Source organism: Lepisosteus platostomus, chromosome 20 (genome assembly GCF_059453375.1).
Source record: "Lepisosteus platostomus isolate fLepPlt1 chromosome 20, fLepPlt1.hap1, whole genome shotgun sequence".
Lineage (NCBI taxonomy): Eukaryota > Metazoa > Chordata > Actinopteri > Semionotiformes > Lepisosteidae > Lepisosteus > Lepisosteus platostomus.
This window is the reverse complement of record NC_142630.1, coordinates 13,599,220-13,622,519: the sequence shown is the minus strand read 5'-3', so window position 1 is coordinate 13,622,519 and position 23,300 is coordinate 13,599,220. Positions and strand designations below refer to the sequence as shown.

Genomic DNA, 23,300 nt, shown 5'->3' with positions numbered 1-23,300 from the left:
AAGTCTACGCGATCATATCTAAAGAGTCATGACAGAACAAGAACTAGGAGAGCCTGAGGTGGTAACAGCCCTTCAATTATATAAGGAGAGTGTTTGCATTCATACGCAGTGCAATCATATTTCACTGGCCTTAGTGAATTCAAATATACCCTGAAGCATTAAAAACACAAACAAAGGAGTTCTGGAACCAACAGCATTTGTTGCATTAATGCTGCTTAGTGTAAAAAAAAATTGAAGTACATTGTCAGTTCATTAACAAAAAAACAAGTGGGAAAAGCTGTTTACAGAAAACCTATGATCAGCGCATTGAGCAGCCTTACTTAGTACTGTAATTTAAGTGCTAATGCAAAATGATATCAAAAGGCACAGATTCAAAACAAAGACTTGCAAATAAATAGAAAAACACCTGGAAGTGAAAAACGAATATGCAGATGATCATGGAATGGAAAAGCTTGTGATGTGTGATTTCACAATCTGGTGGTTAATGTTTACTGTGCTTGACTTGGTGAAAGTTTGCAGGGAGCAGGCTGAAGGCCACTGTACAGGTGTAACTGAAGCAGAATGATTCCCAGATGGGACGAAAAGAAGGAACTGCGTTCACACACATTCTGCTCTGTTCTTCAGAACAACGTAACAACTTCTGTAACGCTTCTGTCAGATGATGCTATGATGCTGACAACATTGTAACTTTGCAGAATGTTTTAGTACCAGTTCACACTACAATTCCACATTCCATAGGAATCGATAGCAAAATGAAATCAAGACAATGTTATCATCGATTCTACATCTCAGATTTATTAACTGTGAAGAAGGTTTTATAGTTTCACAAAAAAAATCAGACAGATAATGGGTAACAGGTTACATGTCCTTTAACAGTAACATAGTACTGACCAATCTGAAGAATCCGATTGCATTTCTGCCACTGTACAGACACCGGAGACAGCAAGGCTATGCTGCCTTGTGCATTAGGCTGTACATATGAACCACTGAAAGTGTTTGCGTTTTATTAATGATTATATTATTACAATTTTTATCTTCAGAGAGATTTCCCATTTCTAACCCTACTACTTCTCAAACCTGTAGGAACAGGGAGCCCCAGGCTGCACAATCCTGTGGACAGGGCATAGTGAGGGGAACCAGGCCCTGATCTTCAGCCTCCCTGGTTTCCCCTGAGCCTCAACCCCAGCCTGTAGGGCTTAGGCCCCTGGACAATCCCGAAATGGGGCTCCAGGTCCGGCTCTCCGCTGTCCTTGGGCCAGAAGAACTCGAAGCGACGCAGCAGCGACACAAAGAAGAGGAACAGCTCCATGCGGGCGAGGCCCTCTCCCAGACACACCCGCGGCCCTGTGGGACAGAAGCCCAGCTCAGCGCGTGACCTCAGGGCCACTCTCTGTCACCCTGGCAACCACAGCCTTGAAATGCATTATGGGTCAATTGTGCTCCACCACAGACTTTCACCTGAACTCTCACTGCCAGAGGAAGGCAGTGCTCAGCCAGCAGGACTGACTTGACCTGCACTCTAACATCTGGCTTAGAGTCACAAGTGTGGCCCTCCTGTTTGCAGGTTTTCACTCAGGACTGCAGACTGTTTTAGAATTGTGCAACACGTGAGACTTCAAGTGATGTTACTTCACCTGACTGGTAAACTGATTAGAGAAAGACAGCTGGCAGACAAGTGAGAAACATGAACGTTATATACTAGTGATGGTAAGCACTGATTTAAAGAGAAACTCCAAACCTAAACATCAGCACAGGTTACATTCTTCCTCTCATGGTGGAGGGGCTCACCTGTGGAGAAGGGCAGGAAGGCCTCTGGTTTAACAAGCTCCCCCTCCTCGTTCAGGAAGTTGGAGGGGTTGAACTCATGAGGGAACTTCCACTGGGCTTCCTCGTGCAGCACAGAGCTCAGGTTGGGAATGATGATCGTGTCCTGAGTCAGGTCAACGGAACCGCAAAATGAGGAAAAGATTCAACATTAAGACAGACAGTTTTTACAAATGTGCTTCTTCACACGTCCAAACTCCAACATGCACGCATTGACTGTGATCAAACAGTCAAAACTCTTTTGGCAGAGGAAAAAACAATGGAAGTTCAGCTGAAATCAGTTTTCTCTGAAACAAGGCTTTTGTACTCATGGTAGACCGAAGAACATTACAGGGCGATGAATCTAGTATTTGAAAAACTGTGGGCAACTATTTACTGTATTTAGGTCTTCCATGCCACATAGGTCAGCATATTTCTTAATATTGATTATATGAAAACAGCAAATTCCTCATGTATTAGTTCATGCTTGAAATGTAGGAGATAACCATGCATTGCACCCTACCTTAGGAATGCTGTAGCCCAGCAGCTGTGTGTCCTTGGTGGTGGCGTGGAAAACACTGAGAGGGACAATGCTGGCATAGCGCTGGGTTTCGTGGATCATGGCCTGTGTGTAGGGCATTCTGTGCCTGTCATCGTAGGAGATCTGCTGCTTCCCCCCGAGCACTGAGTCGATCTCCTGGTGGCACCGAGCTGATGAGAGCAGAGACAGAGCTGTCAGCCAGAAACCCTTTCTCTGAGTGTCTGCAGTCAGTTCCTAAGACCCCCAGCTACTCTGAATTATTTCTCTGAGTCATGTCTTTGCTAGTTTAGAACACAGGGGACACGACAACTGCAAGCTAGAAGATATGCTGTAAGAAATATACAATTGGAGGCATAACACTCAATCGTAATAAAGATAGTTTGGTTACCCCTTAATTTTTGCAATTTTCGCTTTGATTGCACAAGAGCACTTTCTTCTCTGTCTCATTGTGGATGTACCACATTCCACAGGATGTCCTGACCAGGCAGTGACTCACTGACCTTGAACATCTTGGTGCAACATGAGATACAGCAGGCCCGCCCGGATAGTCGTGGAGCTGGTGTCGGTTCCGGCAGCAAAAAGGTCCAACAGGAGGGCGACCATAAACTCATCGTCAAAGGAGGAGTCGTCACTCCCTCTCTGACAGCAAAGAGACAGCAGGGAAAGATTGTTAATGGTCTAGTGGGAGGCACAATGTCCAGTTTGGACCACCAGGAGCTGGAATTAGCTATTCTATCTTAATGAACTGCAGTCAGATTTCTCATGTCTCCTACTCAAGGTTTAACTAGTGTAATGTGGTTAACCCCTATCAGGTTCATGATAATCAGTAATTGCTCATTATGTGTAGCCAGAACTTTTCGATCTAACCCACCCTCCTTACTTTTCCCTAATTTTCTGCTAATCCCTGCTTCCTTACAAATGTCTGCAGTACCTTGTCTATCTCATCGAGGTAGCAGTCAATGAGGTCTCTTGGCTGTCCTGGGACACGTGTCTTCTTGTGCTCGGTCACCTTTGCCAAAGTCGAGGCTTCTAGATCACGCATGTTTTTGAAGGCCTTCTGGAAAGGCAGGGGCAAGCGCCTCACGAGTGGCATTGTGTCATAAATCTAGAATGAGAAGAGAACTCCTGATGCATTCATTCTATAGGACAGTGCACTGCACACAGACTTTGAAGTGACTGTAGATTTCAAGGCTAACAAGCAGAGACAATGATAGGATACTTGGAGGTATGAGCACACAAGCCACAGGGTACTTGTTCTCCTCCCCACTGACAGTGGATGTGGGTAGAGCGTACAGGAGCTCTATGACTGCATCATCCAGGTGGGGCTGCACACTGGGGGTTGTGGAAGAGAGTCCCCATTAACTGTAAAGCACTTTGATGTGAGTGTCTGGAAAAGGTTTTTATAAGTGTAAGCATTATTATATTCTTGTTATAACACATCCACCTCCAAATATATTCAGACATGTACATTTTGACTCTCTGTGACCTCCGTACCTCAGTCCACAGGAGTGGTGCACCTCAGCAATGTCACTGCCAGCCTGCAGGCACCTGACAACTCACAGGAGTCTCTGCTTCCCAGAAAAGCAGAGGACCAAGAAACCCCAGACTGACAAATAAAAACCCAACCACCATGTGTCAAATGTTCACAACCACTTGGGAAATCCAGTCCACAGTCAAGCTGGAACCAGATTACAAATGTTTGTCTGGACCATACAGCTCAGTCTGGACTTGGGATCAGCATCTTTATCAGTGTAATTGCTCAGTAAGCAAAGGTGATGGTAAGAAGAGGAGTCACTGGATTCATTGTTCATTGTGCTTTGTCCTCATTATTCTCTATGTGCTGTTGTTTTAATTGCTTTCAGATCACAAACTGGCTTCTCGTACTCATGTAATGAAGTGCAAAACCTCCTTTATTCCAATTCATCAATCATCCCACATTTCACACAGCTGTTTAGAGTGACGACAGGAAATATTAGTTATGTTTATGAGCAGACATACCATGCTCCAGGGACCATTCGCTATCTTTGTCATCTCACAAACCATGCGTATCAGGGACTGAAAAGTCTCATCTTCGTAGTTGTATCGAGCTCCAAACAGGATGGCACAGATGATATTGGACACAGCGTTGTGGAACAGGGTTTTGGGGTCCATGGACTGGCCTGTGAACAGACGAGATTGAAGACAGGAGGGTAGGAACCAGTCTTTTAAAAATTATTTTAACGCAGAGAAATGTTTTCATCATAAATTGCTTAAATGTTGGAAGCAGCATTTCTTCGTTTGTATCTTTTTGTAATAAAAGTGATGGGTGGCTTGGTGACACACTAGTTAGTTTCACAGCACTGGGGAGCTCACATGGGTTTCTTCTGTGTGACCTGGTTTTCTCCCACAGTTCAAATACACGCTGGCAGGTTAATGGACTTCAGGGAAAAATGACCCTGGTGTGAATGTGTCTGTGTCTGTGTGTGGCCTGCGAGGGACTGGTGTCCCATCCTGCCTTGCGCCCAGTGCCTGTTGGGAATGGCCCCATCTCCCCCCTGACCCTGAATTAGACAAAATAGTTGGAAGATTTTGAGGATGAAAATGCTGAAATATTTGAATCCATCCATTAGCAAACAAGTGCTTTCCGTGGTAAAGCAAAAATCCTGTCCTGAAATTACTGGCCACAAGGCTGAACTGAGACCCTAAGAGTACTCTCTCTAGACAAGACACCAGTTCATCACAGACCCCTTGTAGTTCATTGCATTTTATGGCATTATCCTGCTTGATGTTAGAACGCTCTTGTTTGTGTCTCAGTCGCTCTGTATTAGAATGTTCTAGGAAGATTATGTAAATAAAGATGCAATAGATTCTGATAATGGAGCTTTCAGTCTATTTATAATGGGTGAGGCACATGTGTTTAACCCATCTTTTGAGGGCTCTGTCTGTACCTGAGAACTTTTCCAATTGTGAGATGAGATGGGAGGCCTCTTCCACGATCTTTTCCTCCATGGATGTTTTTCCCAGCCCGAAGTTCCTCAGACAGGTCAGAGCAAATCTTCTCTGTTCCTTCCAGGCAGAACCATAATTGACTAGAATTACACCTGAAAACAGACTTGAGTGATGAGGGGTACTGATCACAAGGTGGCGATACTGTACCTCTCCTGCAGTTATCGCTGACAAAACTGTGACATAACCAGGTTTTAGAAGGTCCTGAAAAAGAGCAAAGTCTCTCACTCATTGTACAGCTGAGAATAACATGTACTGAAATAGAAATGAATGCCTGCTGGCAACAGACAGATAGGTGACATCAGACACCTTTGTATAGAGGAGAGCAGCAAGTATTGTAAATAATCCCTGCAATATAAAGCACTGTCAGTGTCTTAGTGCCTTAAATGTTTTAGAGCAAGTTTCAGGGAATCTGGAAGACCTCCTTCTCTTACCTTTATTCCTGGTGACATCATTGACTAAGAGCCCCTGAGGTCTTCCACCAAACTCGATCCCTTGAGTCAGAAGAGCTTCCTTCACTGCATGCAGCCCGTGCAGGACCACAGCTGGCCTCCCTCCAAAATAGAAACTGTACACCTTCCCATAGCGCTCTGAGAGCTAAACACAGTACAGGGACAGAGACAGGTTACTGAGCACCCCCAGACCTGTACCATGGACAAGAGAGACCTCCAAAAATATTAAAGAAAATGCTTCAACTTATTAAGAATTGAATATTTACTTCAGGAAATAACACCTGAAAGTATTGTTTCATCTATCATGCACAGAAAACTACGTTACCCTGCAGCCAAGTTTTTCCAAGCAAGGAGAAGTAAGAATGTTATTTATGTTTCCTGTAAATCACACTGGATTCAAACCTCAGCCAAATAGCTTAAAGCACATTAGTGTCCCTGGCAGAATACCTCAAGCTGTTTAAAAACAGACACAATAATTTTTGCACGACAACTTTCAAAGCAATTCTGGCACGTGCAAAATTAGATCCACCCAATTTTCTTTAGTCTGGGTTTTTACTGTTACCTTTTCAAAGTCTTTCATGGGATTTTTGAGGTTCAGCTGCAGCAGATTCCCAAATATAGGAAGAGGCTGAGGACCAGGAGGGAAGCTCTTTGGCCTCCTGGTCTTCCAAAGGAAGAAGAGGAGGAAGACTCCAATCCAGAGCAGAAACACGGTGCCCAGCATTGTGGCTGTTTGTTATTCCACTGCACTCTGTACCCTGGTATTAAAGGGGTTAAACATGAGCTCCTCCTTCTACATGGCTGTCTGTTGATTTTGCGCATTCAACATTTTCTCTCTTCAACTTTCACGGAAAGCTGCCAAACCAGCTGAATTATGTTATAGGAATCAAGGGAGAACAATAGTCTCTAGTACAACATTAAAAAATAGAATAGCAACCTTTAATCTGATAAACACTATGCTGGTTCTTTCGATAGACGATGGTAATTATCCCTTTGCAGAATTATGTTTCACTATCATTAATCAGGTAAAAAAAGTAAAAGGTCCGGAATGAATTCTTTAAATAGAAAAGTACAGAACACCTCCGGCGTGATCATTTCATTATGTACCTTACTGGGACTAGAGCTGTGAGGACCTTGCAGAAACAGAATAAAGGAGGCGAGTGCAAGGGGAAGAGCAAAGCATAAAGGGAAAGAGAAAAACCAAGAAGTATTTTAAAAGTGCAAAAGAAAATGAAAACAGTCTGTGATGTATGCACACACAAACACTCAAGATGTGTTTAGAGTCAGGGGACATGTGTTAATCAGGGGACAGATTAGAGCAGATAAAATGAAGGGATTTGAGCTCTGTGATTCTCAGATCACATAAAAACAGAACATGGCAATTTATATAAAGGCGGACACTGTTCAAGCTCGTGCTAACCTAATAGAAAGCGTTTTAATGTTGCCTCTCACTTCTAAACCTTTAGATTGTACTCATTTCTGCACATCTGAAAAGAAGAAACAGATTCCCTTCCACCATGTTTATGCCACCCAAACCACTAACACAACTGGAGCACAGGTGAAAGTCCAAACCTTCACTTATTAAGGTTCTGAAAGTGGGCAGCATATGTTAATAATAATAATAATAATTAATAATTACTTACACTTATATAGCACTTTTCTGGACACTCCACTGAACGCGCTTTACAGGTAATGGGGATCCCCTCCACCACCACCAATGTGCAGCCTCACCTGGTTAAGATGAGGAAACACAAATCATTATATAACAACAACATGCCAGCTGTAATGCTGTTATTTTGGAGGGACTTGGTTATGATGAATATTAACAGGGCACATTAAGAAAGAAATAATATAGCTTAGTTGGTCATGTTTCCTGTATTACTAACAGGTTTAACACTTAAGGTAATAATGGGAGTAACAGTGACAATAGTATAAGCTGTGTATAAATGAATGCCCTCAAACGTCACCGAGATGAAGCAGTTTTGTAAGGAAGAGTGGTCCAGAATTTTTCCCAGGCGATGTGAGAGACTGAAAACTCTTAAAGGAAGCGTTTACTTCATGTTAATGCTTTTCTACACGTTACTGAATCAAGGGGTACGTTTACTTTTTCACACAAGGCCTCTGAATGTTGGCTGATTTATCTGTTTAATGACTATTGGCAAAGTAAAATGTGCATGTGTTATTTGTCACATGAGGTTAGATTTATCCTCTGTTAGGAGTGGTGAGGACTTCAGAGAAGGTCAGATATGTTTTAATATATGAAACCATAGAATCTTAAGAGGGTGTACTTTCCTCTTCATATGGCTGCAAATAATCCCTTTCATCCCAATATACCCCTAAATACTGGATATTCCTGCTTCACACTGCATGACCACGTTCAGCATGAATTGATAGCACAATGAAATAAAGACAATGCAAACATCAAATGTAAGTCTGAGATTTATTAAATGTGAATAAGAAGGTTTTGTAATTTCACTAGAAAAATCAGGTAAACAGTCCTTTAACAGTAACATAGTACTGACCAATCTGAAGAATCCGATTGCATTTCTGCCACTGTACAGACACCAGAGACAGCAAGGCTATGCTGCCTTGTGCATTAGGCTGTACATACGAACCACTGAAAGTGTTTGCGTTTTATTAATGATTATATTATTACAATGTTTATCTTCAGAAAGATTTCCCATTTCTAACCCTACTAGTTCTCAAACCTGTAGGAACAGGGAGCCCCAGGCTGCACAATCCTGTGGACAGGGCATAGTGAGGGGAACCAGGCCCTGCTCTTCAGCCTCCCTGGTTTCCCCTGAGCCTCAGCCCCAGCCTGTAGGGCTTAGGCCCCTGGACAATCCCGAAATGGGGCTCCAGGTCCGGCTCTCCGCTGTCCTTGGGCCAGAAGAACTCGAAGCGACGCAGCAGCGACACAAAGAAGAGGAACAACTCCATGCGGGCGAGGCCCTCTCCCAGACACACCCGCGGCCCTGTGGGACAGAAGCCCAGCTCAGCGTGTGACCTCAGGGCCACTCTCTGTCGCCCTGGCAACCACAGCCTTGAAATGCATTATGGGTCAATTGTGCTCCACCATAGACTTTCACCTGAACTCTCACTGCCAGAGGAAGGCAGTGCTCAGCCAGCAGGACTGACTTGACCTGCACTCTAACATCTGGCTTAGAGTCACAAGTGTGGCCCTCCTGTTTGCAGGTTTTCACTCAGGACTGCAGACTGTTTTAGAATTGTGCAACACGTGAGACTTCAAGTGATGTTACTTCACCTGACTGGTAAACTGATTAGAGAAAGACAGCCGGCAGACAGGTGAGAAACATCAACGTTATATACTAGTGATGGTAAGCACTGATTTAAAGAGAAACTCCAAACCTAAACATCAGCACAGGTTACATTCTTCCTCTCACGGTGGAGGGGCTCACCTGTGGAAAAGGGCAGGAAGGCCTCTGGTTTAACAAGCTCCCCCTCCTCGTTCAGGAAGTTGGAGGGGTTGAACTCATGAGGGAACTTCCACTGGGCTTCCTCGTGCAGCACAGAGCTCAGGTTGGGAATGATGATCGTGTCCTGAGTCAGGTCAACGGAACCGCAAAATGAGGAAAAGATTCAACATTTAGACAGACAGTTTTTACAAATGTGCTTCTTCACACGTCCAAACTCCAACATGCACGCATTGACTGTGATCAAACAGTCAAAACTCTTTTGGCAGAGGAAAAACCAATGGAAATTCAGCTGAAATAAATTTTCTCTGAAACAAGGCTGTTGTACTCATGGTAGACCGAAGAACATTACAGGGCGATGAATCCAGTATTCGAGAAACTGTGGGCAACTATTTACTGTATTTAGGTCTTCCATGCCACATAGGTCAGCATATTTCTTAATACTGATTATATGAAAACAGCAAATTCCTCATGTAAGCATTAGTTCATGCTTGAAATGCAGGAGATAACCATGCATTGCACCCTACCTTAGGAATGCTGTAGCCCAGCAGCTGTGTGTCCTTGGTGGTGGCGTGGAAAACACTGAGAGGGACAATGCTGGCATAGCGCTGGGTTTCGTGGATCATGGCCTGTGTGTAGGGCATTCTGTGCCTGTCATCGTAGGAGATCTGCTGCTTCCCCCCGAGCACTGAGTCGATCTCCTGGTGGCACCGAGCTGATGACAGCAGAGACAGAGCTGTCAGCCAGAAACCCTTTCGCTGGGTGTCTGCAGTCAGTTCCTAAGACCCCTGGCTACTCTGAATTATTTCTCTGAGTCATGTCTTTCCTAGTTAAGAACACAGGGGACACGAGAACTGCAAGCTAAAAGATTTGCTGTAAGAAATATACATTTGGAGGCATAATACTCAATCATAATTGAGTTTGAGTTTGCTTACCCCTTAATTTTTGCAATTTTTGCTTTGATTACATAACAACACTTTCTTCTCTGTCTCATTGTTAATGTACCACATTCCACAGGATGTCCTGACCAGGCAGTGACTCACTGACCTTGAACATCTTGGTGCAACATGAGATACAGCAGGCCCGCCCGGATAGTCGTGGAGCTGGTGTCGGTTCCGGCTATAAAAAGGTCCAACAGGAGGGCGACCATAAACTCATCGTCAAAGGAAGAGTCGTCACTCCCTCTCTGACAGCAAAGAGACAGCAGGGAAAGATCGTTAATGGTCTAGTGGGAGGCAAAACAACCAATAGCATATGGACACTTACCACCAGGTTCTTCAATACCTTCTACCCACAGGCAGTGTGATTGGCAAACACATTTGGCCATGCCCCTCGGCCCACACCTACACCATCTACCTCATTATATTGTTATTAATTGCACATCTGCAGTCATTGTTTACATGTCTGCATTGTTTACATTCAAACTGCTGGCACAATGTCCAGTTTGGACCACCAGAAGCCGGATTTAGCTATTCTATCTTAATGAACTGCAGTCAGATTTCTCATGTCTCCTACTCAAGGTTTAACTAATGTAATGTGGTTAACCCCTATCAGGTTCATGATAATCAGTAATTGCTTATTATGTGTCGCCAGAACTTTTCTATCTAACCCACACTCCTTACTTTTCCCTAATTTTCTGCTAATCCCTGCTTCCTTACAAATGTCTGCGGTACCTTGTCTATCTCATCGAGGTAGCAGTCAATGAGGTCTCTTGGCTGTCCTGGGACACGTGTCTTCTTGTGTTCGGTCACCTTTGCCAAAGTCGAGGCTTCTAGATCACGCATGTTTTTGAAGGCCTTCTGGAAAGGCAGGGGCAAGCGCCTCACGAGTGGCATTGTGTCATAAATCTAGAATGAGAAGAGAACTCCTGATGCATTCATTCTATAGGACAGTGCACTGCACACAGACTTTGAAGTGACTGTAGATTTCAAGGCTAACAAGCAGAGACAATGATAGGATACTTGGAGGTATGAGCACACAAGCCACAGGGTACTTGTTCTCCTCCCCACTGACAGTGGGTGTGGGTAGAGCACACTGGAGCACTATGACTGGATCATCCAGGTGGGGCTGCACACTGGGGGTGGTGGAAGAGAGTCCCCATTAACTGTAAAGCACTTTGATGTGAGTGTCTGGAAAAGGTTTTTATAAGTGTAAGCATTATTATATTCTTGTTATAACACATCCACCTCCAAATATATTCAGACATGTACATTTTGACTCTCTGTGACCTCCGTACCTCAGTCCACAGGAGTGGTGCACCTCAGCAATGTCACTGCCAGCCTGCAGGCACCTGACAACTCACAGGAGTCCCTGCTTCCCAGAAAAGCAGAGGACCAAGAAACCCCAGACTGACAAATAAAAACCCAACCACCATGTGTCAAATGTTCACAACCACTTGGGAAATCCAGTCCACAGTCAAGCTGGAACCAGATTACAAATGTTTGTCTGGACCATACAGCTCAGTCTGCACTCCGGATCAGCATCTTTATCAGTGTAATTGCTCAGTAAGCAAAGGTGATGGTAAGAAGAGGAGTCACTGGATTCATTTTTCATTGTACTTTGTCCTCATTATTCTCTATGTGCTGTTGTTTTAATTGCTTTCAGATCACAAACTGGCCTCTCGTACTCATGTAATGAAGTGCAAAACCTCCTTTATTCCAATTCATCAATCATCCCACATTTCACACAGCTGTTTAGAGTGACGACAGGAAATATTAGTTATGTTCAAGAGCAGACATACCATGCTCCAGGGACCATTCGCTATCTTTGTGTTCTCACAAACCATGCGTATCAGCGACTGAAAAGTCTCATCTTCGTAGTTGTATCGAGCTCCAAACAGGATGGCACAGATGATATTGGACACAGCGTTGTGGAACAGGGTTTTGGGGTCCATGGACTGGCCTGTGCACAGACGAGATTGAAGACAGGAGGTAGGAGCCAGTCTTTTAAAAATTATTTTAACGCAGAGAAATGTTTTAATCATACATTGCATAAATGTTGGAAGCAGTATTTCTTCGTTTGTATTTTTATATAAATTATGATGGGTGGCTTGGTGACACACTAGTTAGTATCACAGCACTGGGGACGAGTTCACATGGGTTTCTTCTGTGTGACCTGGTTTTCTCCCACAGTTCAAACACACGCTGGCAGGTTAATTGATTCAGGGAAAAATGACCCTGGTGTGAGTGTGTCTGTGTCTGTGTGTGGCCTGCGAGGGACTGGTGTCCCATCCTGCCTTGCGCCCAGTGCCTGTTGGGAATGGCCCCATCTCCCCCCTGACCCTGAATTAGATAAAATATAGAAGATGGATGGATTGAGGATGAAAATGATGGAATATTTGAATCCATCCATTAGCAAACAAGTGCTTTCCAGGGTAAAGCAAGAATCCTGTCCTGAAATTACTGGACACATGGCTAAACTGACACCCTAAGATTACTCTCTCTAGACAGGACACCAGTTCATCACAGACCCCTTGTAGTTCATTGCATTTTATGCCATTATCCTGCTTGATGTTAGAACGCTCTTGTTTGCGTCTCAGTCTCTCTGTATTAGAATGTTCTAGGAATTTATGTAAGTAAAGATCCAATAGATTCTGATAATGGAGCTACCAGTCCACTTATAATGGGTCAGGCACATGTGTTTAACCCATCTTTCAAGGGCTTTGTCTGTACCTGAGAACTTTTTCAAATGTGAGATGAGATGGGAAGCCTCTTCCAGGATCTTTTCCTCCATGGATGTTTTTCCCAGCCCGAAGTTCCTCAGACAGGTCAAAGAAAACCGTCTCTGTTCCTTCCAGGCAGAACCATAATTGACTAGAATTACACCTGAAAACAGACTTGAGTGATGAGGGGTACTGATCACAAGGTGGCGATACTGTACCTCTCCTGCAGTTCTCGCTGACAAAACTGTGACATAACCAGGTCTAAGAAGGTCCTGAAACAGAGCAAAGTCTCTCACTCATTATACAGCTGAGAATAGAAGTTGTACTGAAATAGAAATGAATGTCTGCTGGCAACAGACAGATAGGTGACATCAGACACCTTTGTATAGAGGATAGCAGCAAGTATTGTAAATAATCCCTGCAATAAAAAGCACTGTCAGTGTCTTAGTGCCTTAATTGTTTTAAAGGAAGTTTAGGGAATGTGGAAGAACTCCTTCTCCTACCTTTATTCCTGGTGACATCATTGACTAAGAGCCCCTGAGGTCTTCCACCAAACTCGATCCCTTGAGTCAGAAGAGCTTCCTTCACTGCATGCAGCCCGTGCAGGACCACAGCTGGCCTCCCTCCAAAATAGAAACTGTACACCTTCCCATAGCGCTCTGAGAGCTAAACACAGTACAGGACAGAGACAGGGTACTGAGCATCCCCAGACCTGTACCATGGACAAGAGAGACCTCCAAAAATATTAAAGAAAATGCTTCAACTTATTAGGAATTGAATATTTACTTAAATTAAACCTGAAAGTAATATTTAATCTATCATACGCAGACAAACACGTTACCCTCCAGCCAAGCCTCTCCAAGCAAAGTGAAGTAAGGATGTTATTTATGTTTCCTTGTGTAAATCACACTGGATTCAAACCTCAGCCAAATGTTTGAAGCACATTAGTGTCCCTGGCAGAATATCTCAAGCTGTTTCAAACGGACACAATAACATTTGCACTACAGCTTTCAAAGCAATTCTGGCACGTGCACAATTAGATCCACTCAGAGAAACCCTCTCCCTGCAGCATTTCTGCAGTTTTAGACAAACAATTCGCACTTTTAGTCTGGGTTTTTCTCTCACCTTTTCAAAGTCTTTCATGGGATTTTTGAGGTTCAGCTGCAGCAGATTCCCAAATATAGGAAGAGGCTGAGGACCAGGAGGGAAGCTCTTTGGCCTCCTGGTCTTCCAAAGGAAGAAGAGGAGGAAGACTCCAATCCAGAGCAGAAACACGGTGCCCATTGTGGCTGTTTGTTATTCCACTGCACTCTGTACCCTGGTATTTAAGGGGACATGAGCTCCTCCTTCTACATGGCTGGCTATTGATATCGCGCATTCAACTTTTTCTCTCTTCAACTTTCAATGGTTTGGCAGCTTTCTGTAACAAGCTGAATTAGGTTATAGGAATCAAGGGAGAACAATGGTCTCTAGTACAACATTAAAAAATAGAATAACAACCTTTTTAATCTGATAAACACTATGCTGGTTCTTTCGATAGACGATGGTAATTATCCCTTTGCAGAATTATGTTTCACTATCATTAATCAGGTAAAAAAAGTAAAAGGTCTGGAATGAATTCTTCAAATAACAGAAAAGTACAGAACACCTCCGGCGTGATCATTTCACTATGTACCTTACTGGGACTAGAGCTGTGAGGACCTTGCAGAAACAGAATAAAGGAAACAAGTACGAGGGGAAGAGCGAAGCATAAAGGGAAAGAGAAAAACCAAGAAGTATTTTAAAAGTGCAAAAGAAAATGAAAACAGTCTGTGATGTATGCACGCACAAACACTCAAGATGTGTTTAGAGTCAGGGGACATGTGTTAATCAGGGGACAGATTAGAGCAGATAAAATGAAGGGATTTCAGCTCTGTGATTCTCAGATCACATGAAAACAGAACATGGCAATTTATATAAAGGCGGACACTGTTCAAGCTCATGCTAACCTAATAGAAAGCGTTTTAATGTTGCCTCTCACTGCTAAACCTTTAGATTGTACTCATTTCTGCACATCTGAAAAGAAGAAAGAGATTCCCTTCCACAATGGTTATGCCACCCGAACCACTAACACACCTGGAGCACAGGTGAAAGTCCAAACCTTCACTTATTAAGGTTCTGAAAGTGGGCAGCATATGTTAATAATAATAATAATTAATAAATACTTACACTTCTATAGCGCTTTTCTGGACACTCCACTGAACGCGCTTTACAGGTAATGGGGATCCCCTCCACCACCACCAATGTGCAGCCCCACCTGGTTAAGATGAGGAAACACAAATCATTATATAACAACAACATGCCTGCTGTAATGCTGTTATTTTGGAGGGACTTGGTTATGATGAATATTAACAGGGCAGATTAAGAATAAAATAATATATCTTAGTTGGTCATGTTTCCTGGCATTACTAACAGGTTTAACATCTTTAGGTAATAATGGCAGTAACTGTGACAATAGTATTAGCTGTGCATAAATTAATGCCCTCAAACGTCACCGAGATGAAGCAGTTTTGTAAGGAAGAGTGGTCCAGAATTTTTCCCAGGCGATGTGAGAGACTGAAAACTCTTAAAGGAAGCGTTTACTTCATGTTAATGCTTTTCTACACGTTACTGAATCAAGGGGTATGTTTACTTTTTCACACAAGGCCTCTGAATGTTGGCTGATATATCTGTTTAATGACTATTGACAAAGTAAAATGTGCATGTGTTATTTGTCACATGAGGTTAGATTTATCCTCTGTTAGGAGTGGTGAGGACTTCAGAGAAGGTCAGATATATTTTAATATATGAAACCATAGAATCTTAAGAGGGTGTACTTTCCTCTTCATATGGCTGCAAATAATCCCTTTCATCCCAATATATCCCTAAATACTGGATATTCCTGCTTCACACTGCATGACCACGTTCAGCATGAACTGATAGGACAATGAAATAAAGACAATGCAAACATCAAATGTAAATCTGAGATTTATTAAATGTGAATAAGAAGGTTTTATAATTTCACTAGCAAAATCAGGTAAACAGTCCTTTAACAGTAACATAGTACTGACCAATCTGAAGAATCCGATTGCATTTCTGCCACTGTACAGACACCAGAGACAGCAAGGATGTGTTGCCTTGTGCATTAGGCTGTACATACGAACCACTGAAAGTGTTTGCGTTTTATTAATGATTATATTATTACAATGTTTATCTTCAGAAAGATTTCCCATTTCTAACCCTACTAGTTCTCAAACCTGTAGGAACAGGGAGCCCCAGGCTGCACAATCCTGTGGACAGGGCATAGTGAGGGGAACCAGGCCCTGCTCTTCAGCCTCCCTGGTTTCCCCTGAGCCTCAGCCCCAGCCTGTAGGGTTTAGGCCCCTGGATAAGCCCGAAATGGGGCTCCAGGTCCGGCTCTCCGCTGTCCTTGGGCCAGAAGAACTCGAAGCGACGCAGCAGCGACACCAAGAAGAGGAACAGCTCCATGCGGGCGAGGCCCTCTCCCAGACACACCCGCGGCCCTGTGGGACAGAAGCCCAGCTCAGCGTGTGACCTCAGGGCCACTCTCTGTCACCCTGGCAACCACAGCCTTGAAATGCATTATGGGTCAATTGTGCTCCACCACAGACTTTCCCCTGAACTCTCACTGCCAGAGGAAGGCAGTGTTCAGCCAGCAGGACTGACTTGACCTGCACTCTAACATCTGGCTTAGAGTCACAAGTGTGGCCCTCCTGTTTGCAGGTTTTCACTCAGGACTGCAGACTGTTTTAGAATTGTGCAACACTTGACACTTCAAGTGATGTTACTTCGCCTGACTGGTGAACTGATTAGAGAAAGACAGCCAGCAGACAAGTGAGAAACATGATATCCTCAGATCCTCACTACCTTTTACAGATGCACTACAGAAAGCACACTGACAGGCTGCATCACAGTGTGGTATGGCAACTGCAGTGCTGCTGACCGCAAAGCCCTACAGCGGGTGGTGAAAACTGCCCAGTCCATCACTGGGGTTACCCTCCCATCTATCCAGGACATTTATGACAGACGGTGCTTGAGGAAAGCTCTAAGCATAATCAAAGACCCCACACACCCCAGCTACAGACTTTATGATCTGCTACCATCTGGAAAAGGGTACCGGAGCATTCGGGCCCGGACTACCAGACTCAGAGACAGTTTTTACCCCCGCACTATCAAACTGTTAAATTCCCAGCCTCTCTCACTCTCACTCTCACCTCACCTCTCACCTATGATCTGAACCTCACAGTGCCTTCTTCCTTTCTTTCTTACCAAAAACCCAAACACACATTGAAAATCGACCTCTACCATACATGTCAAAAGCTCTCTCCCCATAATTTCTATCCCTTTATTTTATTCTGTTGATGTATATTTTGCACATAACCTGTTACCTTTTTGTTGTTTTGCACATTGCCTGTTGTTGTTTTTTGCACATTGCCTATTGTTGATTTTTTTTGCACATCGTCTGTTGTTGTTTTTTGCAAACTCCAAACCTAAACATCAGCACAGGTTACATTCTTCCTCTCACGGTGGAGGGGCTCACCTGTGGAGAAGGGCAGGAAGGCCTCTGGTTTAACAAGCTCCCCCTCCTCGTTCAGGAAGTTGGAGGGGTTGAACTCATGAGGGAACTTCCACTGGGCTTCCTCGTGCAGCACAGAGCTCAGGTTGGGAATGATGATCGTGTCCTGAGTCAGGTCAACGGAACCGCAAAATGAGGAAAAGATTCAACATTAAGACAGACAGTTTTTACAAATGTGCTTCTTCACACGTCCAAACTCCAACATGCACGCATTGACTGTGACCAAACAGTCAAAACTCTTTTGGCAGAGGAAAAAACAATGGAAGTTCAGCTGAAATCAGTTTTCTCTGAAACAAGGCTTTTGTACTCATGGTAGAATGAAGAACATTACAGGGCGATGAATCTAGTATTCGAAAAACTGTGGTCAACTATTTACTGTATTTAGGTCTTCCATGCCAGATAGGTCAACATATTTACTAATACTGATTATATGAAAACAGCAAATTCCTCATGTAAGCATTAGTTCGTGCTTGAAATGTAGGAGATAACCATGCATTGCACCCTACCTTAGGAATGCTGTAGCCCAGCAGCTGTGTGTCCTTGGTGGTGGCGTGGAAAACACTGAGAGGGACAATGCTGGCATAGCGCTGGGTTTCGTGGATCATGGCCTGTGTGTAGGGCATTCTGTGCCTGTCATCGTAGGAGATCTGCTGCTTCCCCCCAAGCACTGAGTCGATCTCCTGGTGGCACCGAGCTGATGAGAGCAGAGACAGAGCTGTCAGCCAGAAACCCTTTCTCTGAGTGTCTGCAGTCAGTTCCTAAGACCCCCGGCTACTCAGAATTATTTCTCTGAGTCATGTCTTTGCTAGTTTAGAACACAGGGGACACGACAACTGAAAGCTAGAAGATTTGTTGTAAGAAATATACAATTGGAGGCATAATACTCAATCGTAATAAACATAGTGTGGCTACCCCTTAATTTTTGCAATTTTTGCTTTGATTACATAACAACACTTTCTTCTCTGTCTCATTGTGGATGTACCACATTCCACAGGATGTCCTGACCAGGCAGTGATTCAATGACCTTGAACATCTTGGTGCAACATGAGATACAGCAGGCCCGCCTGGAGAGTCGTGGAGCTGGTGTCGGTTCCGGCAGCAAAAAGGTCCAACAGGAGGGCGACCATAAACTCATCGTCAAAGGAGGAGTCGTCACTCCCTCTCTGACAGCAGGGAAAGATCGTTAATGGTCTAGTGGGAGGCACAATGTCCAGTTTGGACCACCAGGAGCTGGAATTAGCTATTCTATCTTAATGAACTGCAGTCATATTTCTCATGTCTCCTACTCAAGGTTTAACTAGTGTAATGTGGTTAACCCCTATCAGGTTCATGATAATCAGTAATTGCTCATTATGTGTAGCCAGAACTTTTCAATCTAACCCACCCTCCTTACTTTTCCCTAATTTTCTGCTAATCCCTGCTTCCTTACAAATGTCTGCAGTACCTTGTCTATCTCATCGAGGTAGCAGTCAATGAAGTCTCTTGGCTGTCCTGGGACACGCGTCTTCTTGTGTTCGGTCACCTTTGCCAAAGTTGAGGCTTCTAGATCACGCATGTTTTTGAAGGCCTTCTGGAAAGGCAGGGGCAAGCGCCTCACGAGTGGCATTGTGTCATAAATCTAGAATGAGAAGAGAACTCCTGATGCATTCATTCTATAGGACAGTGCACTGCACACAGACTTTGAAGTGACTGTAGATTTCAAGGCTAACAAGCAGAGACAATGATAGGATACTTGGAGGTATGAGCACACAAGCCACAGGGTACTTGTTCTCCTCCCCACTGACAGTGGATGTGGGTAGAGCGTACAGGAGCTCTATGACTGCATCATCCAGGTGGGGCTGCACACTGGGGGTGGTGGAAGAGAGTCCCCATTAACTGTAAAGCACTTTGATGTGAGTGTCTGGAAAAGGTTTTTATAAGTGTAAGCATTAGTATATTCTTGTTATAACACTTCCACCTCCAAATATATTCAGACATGTACATTTTGACTCTCTGTGACCTCGGTACCTCAGTCCACAGGAGTGGTGCACCTCAGCAATGTCACTGCCAGCCTGCAGGCACCTGACAACTCACAGGAGTCCCTGCTTCCCAGAAAAGCAGAGGACCAAGAAACCCCAGACTGACAAATAAAAACCCAACCACCATGTGTCAAATGTTCACAACCACTTGGGAAATCCAGTCCACAGTCAAGCTGGAACCAGATTACAAATGTTTGTCTGGACCATACAGCTCAGTCTGGACTCAGGATCAGCATCTTTATCAGTGTAATTGCTCAGTAAGCAAAGGTGATGGTAAGAAAAGGAGTCACTGGATTCATTGTTCATTGTGCTTTGTCCTCATTATTCTCTATGTGCTGTTGTTTTAATTGCTTTCAGATCACAAACTGGCCTCTCGTACTCATGTAATGAAGTGCAAAACCTCCTTTATTCCAATTCATCAATCATCCCACATTTCACACAGCTGTTTAGAGAGAAGACAGGAAATGTTAGTTATGATCAAGAGCAGACATACCATGCTCCAGGGACCATTCGCTATCTTTATGTTCTCACAAACCATTCGTATCAGGGAGTGAAAAGACTCATCTTCGTAGTTGTATCGAGCTCCAAACAGGATGGCACAGATGATATTGGACACAGCGTTGTGGAACAGGGTTTTGGGGTCCATGGACTGGCCTGTTCACAGACGAGATTGAAGACAGGAGGGTAGGAACCAGTCTTTTAAAAATTATTTTAACGCAGAGAAATGTTTTCATCAAAAATTGCTTAAATGTTGGAAGCAGCATTTCTTCGTTTGTATCTTTTTATAAATTATGATGGGTGGCTTGGTGACACACTAGTTAGTATCACAGCACTGGGGACGAGTTCACATGGGTTTCTTCTGTGTGACCTGGTTTTCTCCCACAGTTTAAACACACGCTGGCAGGTTAATCGATTCAGGGAAAAATGACCCTGGTGTGAATCTGTCTGTGTCTGTGTGTGGCCTGCGAGGGACTGGTGTCCCATCCTGCCTTGCGTCCAGTGCCTGTTGGGAATAGCCCCATCTCCCCCCTGACCCTGAATTAGACAAAATAGTTGGAAGATTTTGAGGATGAAAATGATGAAATATTTGAATCCATCCATTAGCAAACAAGTGCTTTCCGTGGTAAAGCAAAAATCGTGTCCTGAAATTACTGGACAACAGGCTGAACTGAGACCCTAAGATTACTCTCCCTAGACAGGACACCAGTTCATCACAGACCCCTTGTAGTTCATTGCATTTTATGCCATTATCCTGCTTGATGTTAGAACGCTCTTGTTTGCTTCTCAGTCTCTCTGTATTAGAGTGTTCTAGGAAGGTATGTAAGTAAAGATCCAATAGATTATGATAATGGAGCTTTCAGTCCACTTATAATGGGTCTGGCACATGTGTTTAACCCATCTTTCGAGGGCTTTGTCTGTACCTGAGAACTTTTCCAAGTGTGAGATGAGATGGGAAGCCTCTTCCAGGATCTTTTCTTCCATGGATGTTTTTCCCAGCCCGAAGTTCCTCAGACAGGTCAGAGCAAATCTTCTCTGTTCCTTCCAGGCAGAACCATAATTGACTAGAATTACACCTGAAAACAGACTTGAGTGATGAGGGGTACTGATCACAAGGTGGCGATACTGTACCTCTCCTGCAGTTGTCGCTGACAAAACTGTGACATAACCAGGTTTAAAAAGGTCCTGAAACAGAGCAAAGTCTCTCACTCATTGTACAGCTGAGAATAAAATGTACTGAAATAGAAATTAATGTCTGCTGGCAACAGACAGATAGGTGACATCAGACACCTTTGTGTAGAGGAGAGCAGCAAGTATTGAAAATAATCCCTGCAATATAAAGCACTGTCAGTGTCTTAATGCCTTAAATGTTTTAGAGCAAGTTTCAGGGAATGTGGAAGAACTCCTTCTCTTACCTTTATTCCTGGTGACATCATTGACTAAGAGCCCCTGAGGTCTTCCACCAAACTCGATCCCTTGAGTCAGAAGAGCTTCCTTCACTGCATGCAGCCCGTGCAGGACCACAGCTGGCCTCCCTCCAAAATAGAAACTGTACACCTTCCCATAGCGCTCTGAGAGCTAAACACAGTACAGGACAGAGACAGGTTACTGAGCACCCCCAGACCTGTACCATGGACAAGAGAGACCTCCAAAAATATTAAAGAAAATACTTCAACTTAGTAAGAATTGAATATTTACTTCAGGAAATAAAACCTGAAAGTAATGTTTAATCTATCATGCGCAGACAAACACGTTACCCTGCAGCCAAGTCTTCCAAGCAAAGAGAAGTAAGGATGTTATTTATGTTTCCTGTAAATCACACTGAATTCAAACCACAGCCAAATGCTTAAAGCACATTAGTGTCCCTGGCAGAATATCTCAAGCTGTTTAAAAACAGACACAATAATTTTTGCACGACAACTTTCAAAGCAATTCTGGCACGTGCAAAATTAGATCCACCCAATTTTCTTTAGTCTGGGTTTTTACTGTTACCTTTTCAAAGTCTTTCATGGGTTTTTTGAGGTTCAGCTGCAGCAGATTCCCAAATATAGGAAGAGGCTGAGGACCAGGAGGGAAGCTCTTTGGCCTCCTGGTCTTCCAAAGGAAGAAGAGGAGGAAGACTCCAATCCAGAGCAGAAACACGGTGCCCAGCATTGTGGCTGTTTGTTATTCCACTGCACTCTGTACCCTGGTATTAAAGGGGTTAAACATGAGCTCCTCCTTCTACATGGCTGTCTGTTGATTTTGCGCATTCAACATTTTCTCTCTTCAACTTTCAACATTTCAACTTTTTTTTTTTGTTACGGAAAGCCAAACCAGCTTTCCTTAACAAGCTGAATTATGTTATAGGAATCAAGGGAGAACAATAGTCTCTAGTACAACATTAAAAAATAGAATAGCAACCTTTAATCTGATAAACACTATGCTGGTTCTTTCGACAGACGATGGTAATTATCCCTTTGCAGAATTATGTTTCACTATCATTAATCAGGTAAAAAAAGTAAAAGGTCCGGAATGAATTCTTCAAATAACAGAAAAGTACAGAACACCTCCGGCGTGATCATTTCATTATGTACCTTACTGGGACTAGAGCTGTGAGGACCTTGCAGAAACAGAATAAAGGAGACAAGTACGAGGGGAAGAGCGAAGCATAAAGGGAAAGAGAAAAACCAAGAAGTATTTTAAAAGTGCAAAAGAAAATGAAAACAGTCTGTGATGTATGCACGCACAAACACTCAAGATGTGTTTAGAGTCAGGGGACATGTTTCCTGGTATTGCTAACAGGTTTAACACTTAAGGTAATAATGGGAGTAACAGTGACAATAGTATTAGCTGTGTATAAATGAATGCCCTCAAACGTCACCGAGATGAAGCTGTTTTGTAAGGAAGAGTGGTCCAGAATTTTTCCCAGGCGATGTGAGAGACTGAAAACTCTTAAAGGAAGCGTTTACTTCATGTTAATGCTTTTCTCCACGTTACTGAATCAAGGGGCATGTTTACTTTTTCACACAAGGCCTCTGAATGTTGCCTGATATATCTGTTTAATGACTATTGACAAAGTAAAATGTGCATGTGTTGTTTGTCACATGAGGTTAGATTTATCCTCTGTTAGGAGTGGTGAGGACTTCAGAGAAGGTCAGATATGTTTTAATATATGAAACCATAGAATCTTAAGAGGGTGTACTTTCCTCTTCATATGGCTGCAAATAATTCCTTTCATCCCAATATATCCCTTAATACTGGATATTCCTGCTTCACACTGCGTGACCACGTTCAGCATGAATTGAGAGCAC

The 23,300-nt window shown here is 43.5% G+C and overlaps 3 protein-coding genes across 3 annotated transcripts; all 3 read right to left on the bottom strand.

Moving 5' to 3' along the window:
- Positions 1–777: 777 nt before the first annotated feature.
- On the bottom strand, positions 778–7,510 carry LOC148644551 (cytochrome P450 2C23-like). Its single transcript, XM_088614265.1, has 10 exons — positions 7,425–7,510; positions 6,344–6,539; positions 5,764–5,926; positions 5,272–5,424; positions 4,343–4,503; positions 3,276–3,449; positions 2,845–2,983; positions 2,327–2,514; positions 1,789–1,930; positions 778–1,344 (listed from the first exon to the last, which is right to left on the bottom strand). The coding sequence occupies exons 2-10, from the start codon at positions 6,503–6,505 to the stop codon at positions 1,151–1,153; spliced, it is 1,476 nt and encodes a 491-aa protein (XP_088470391.1). The 5' UTR covers positions 6,506–6,539; positions 7,425–7,510; the 3' UTR covers positions 778–1,150.
- Positions 7,511–8,202: 692 nt separating this feature from the next.
- On the bottom strand, positions 8,203–15,154 carry LOC148644550 (cytochrome P450 2C23-like). The gene is made up of 10 exons (XM_088614267.1): positions 15,085–15,154; positions 14,002–14,194; positions 13,380–13,542; positions 12,887–13,039; positions 11,956–12,116; positions 10,889–11,062; positions 10,263–10,401; positions 9,743–9,930; positions 9,201–9,342; positions 8,203–8,756 (listed from the first exon to the last, which is right to left on the bottom strand). Exons 2-10 carry the CDS (start codon positions 14,158–14,160, stop codon positions 8,563–8,565), a joined length of 1,473 nt encoding a protein of 490 aa, XP_088470393.1. The 5' UTR covers positions 14,161–14,194; positions 15,085–15,154; the 3' UTR covers positions 8,203–8,562.
- A 712-nt stretch (positions 15,155–15,866) lies between these two features.
- LOC148644549 (cytochrome P450 2C55-like) lies at positions 15,867–22,209 on the bottom strand. The gene is made up of 9 exons (XM_088614266.1): positions 22,000–22,209; positions 21,423–21,585; positions 20,931–21,083; positions 20,003–20,163; positions 18,936–19,109; positions 18,516–18,654; positions 17,998–18,185; positions 17,456–17,597; positions 15,867–16,418 (listed from the first exon to the last, which is right to left on the bottom strand). Exons 1-9 carry the CDS (start codon positions 22,159–22,161, stop codon positions 16,225–16,227), a joined length of 1,476 nt encoding a protein of 491 aa, XP_088470392.1. The 5' UTR covers positions 22,162–22,209; the 3' UTR covers positions 15,867–16,224.
- Positions 22,210–23,300: the final 1,091 nt, after the last annotated feature.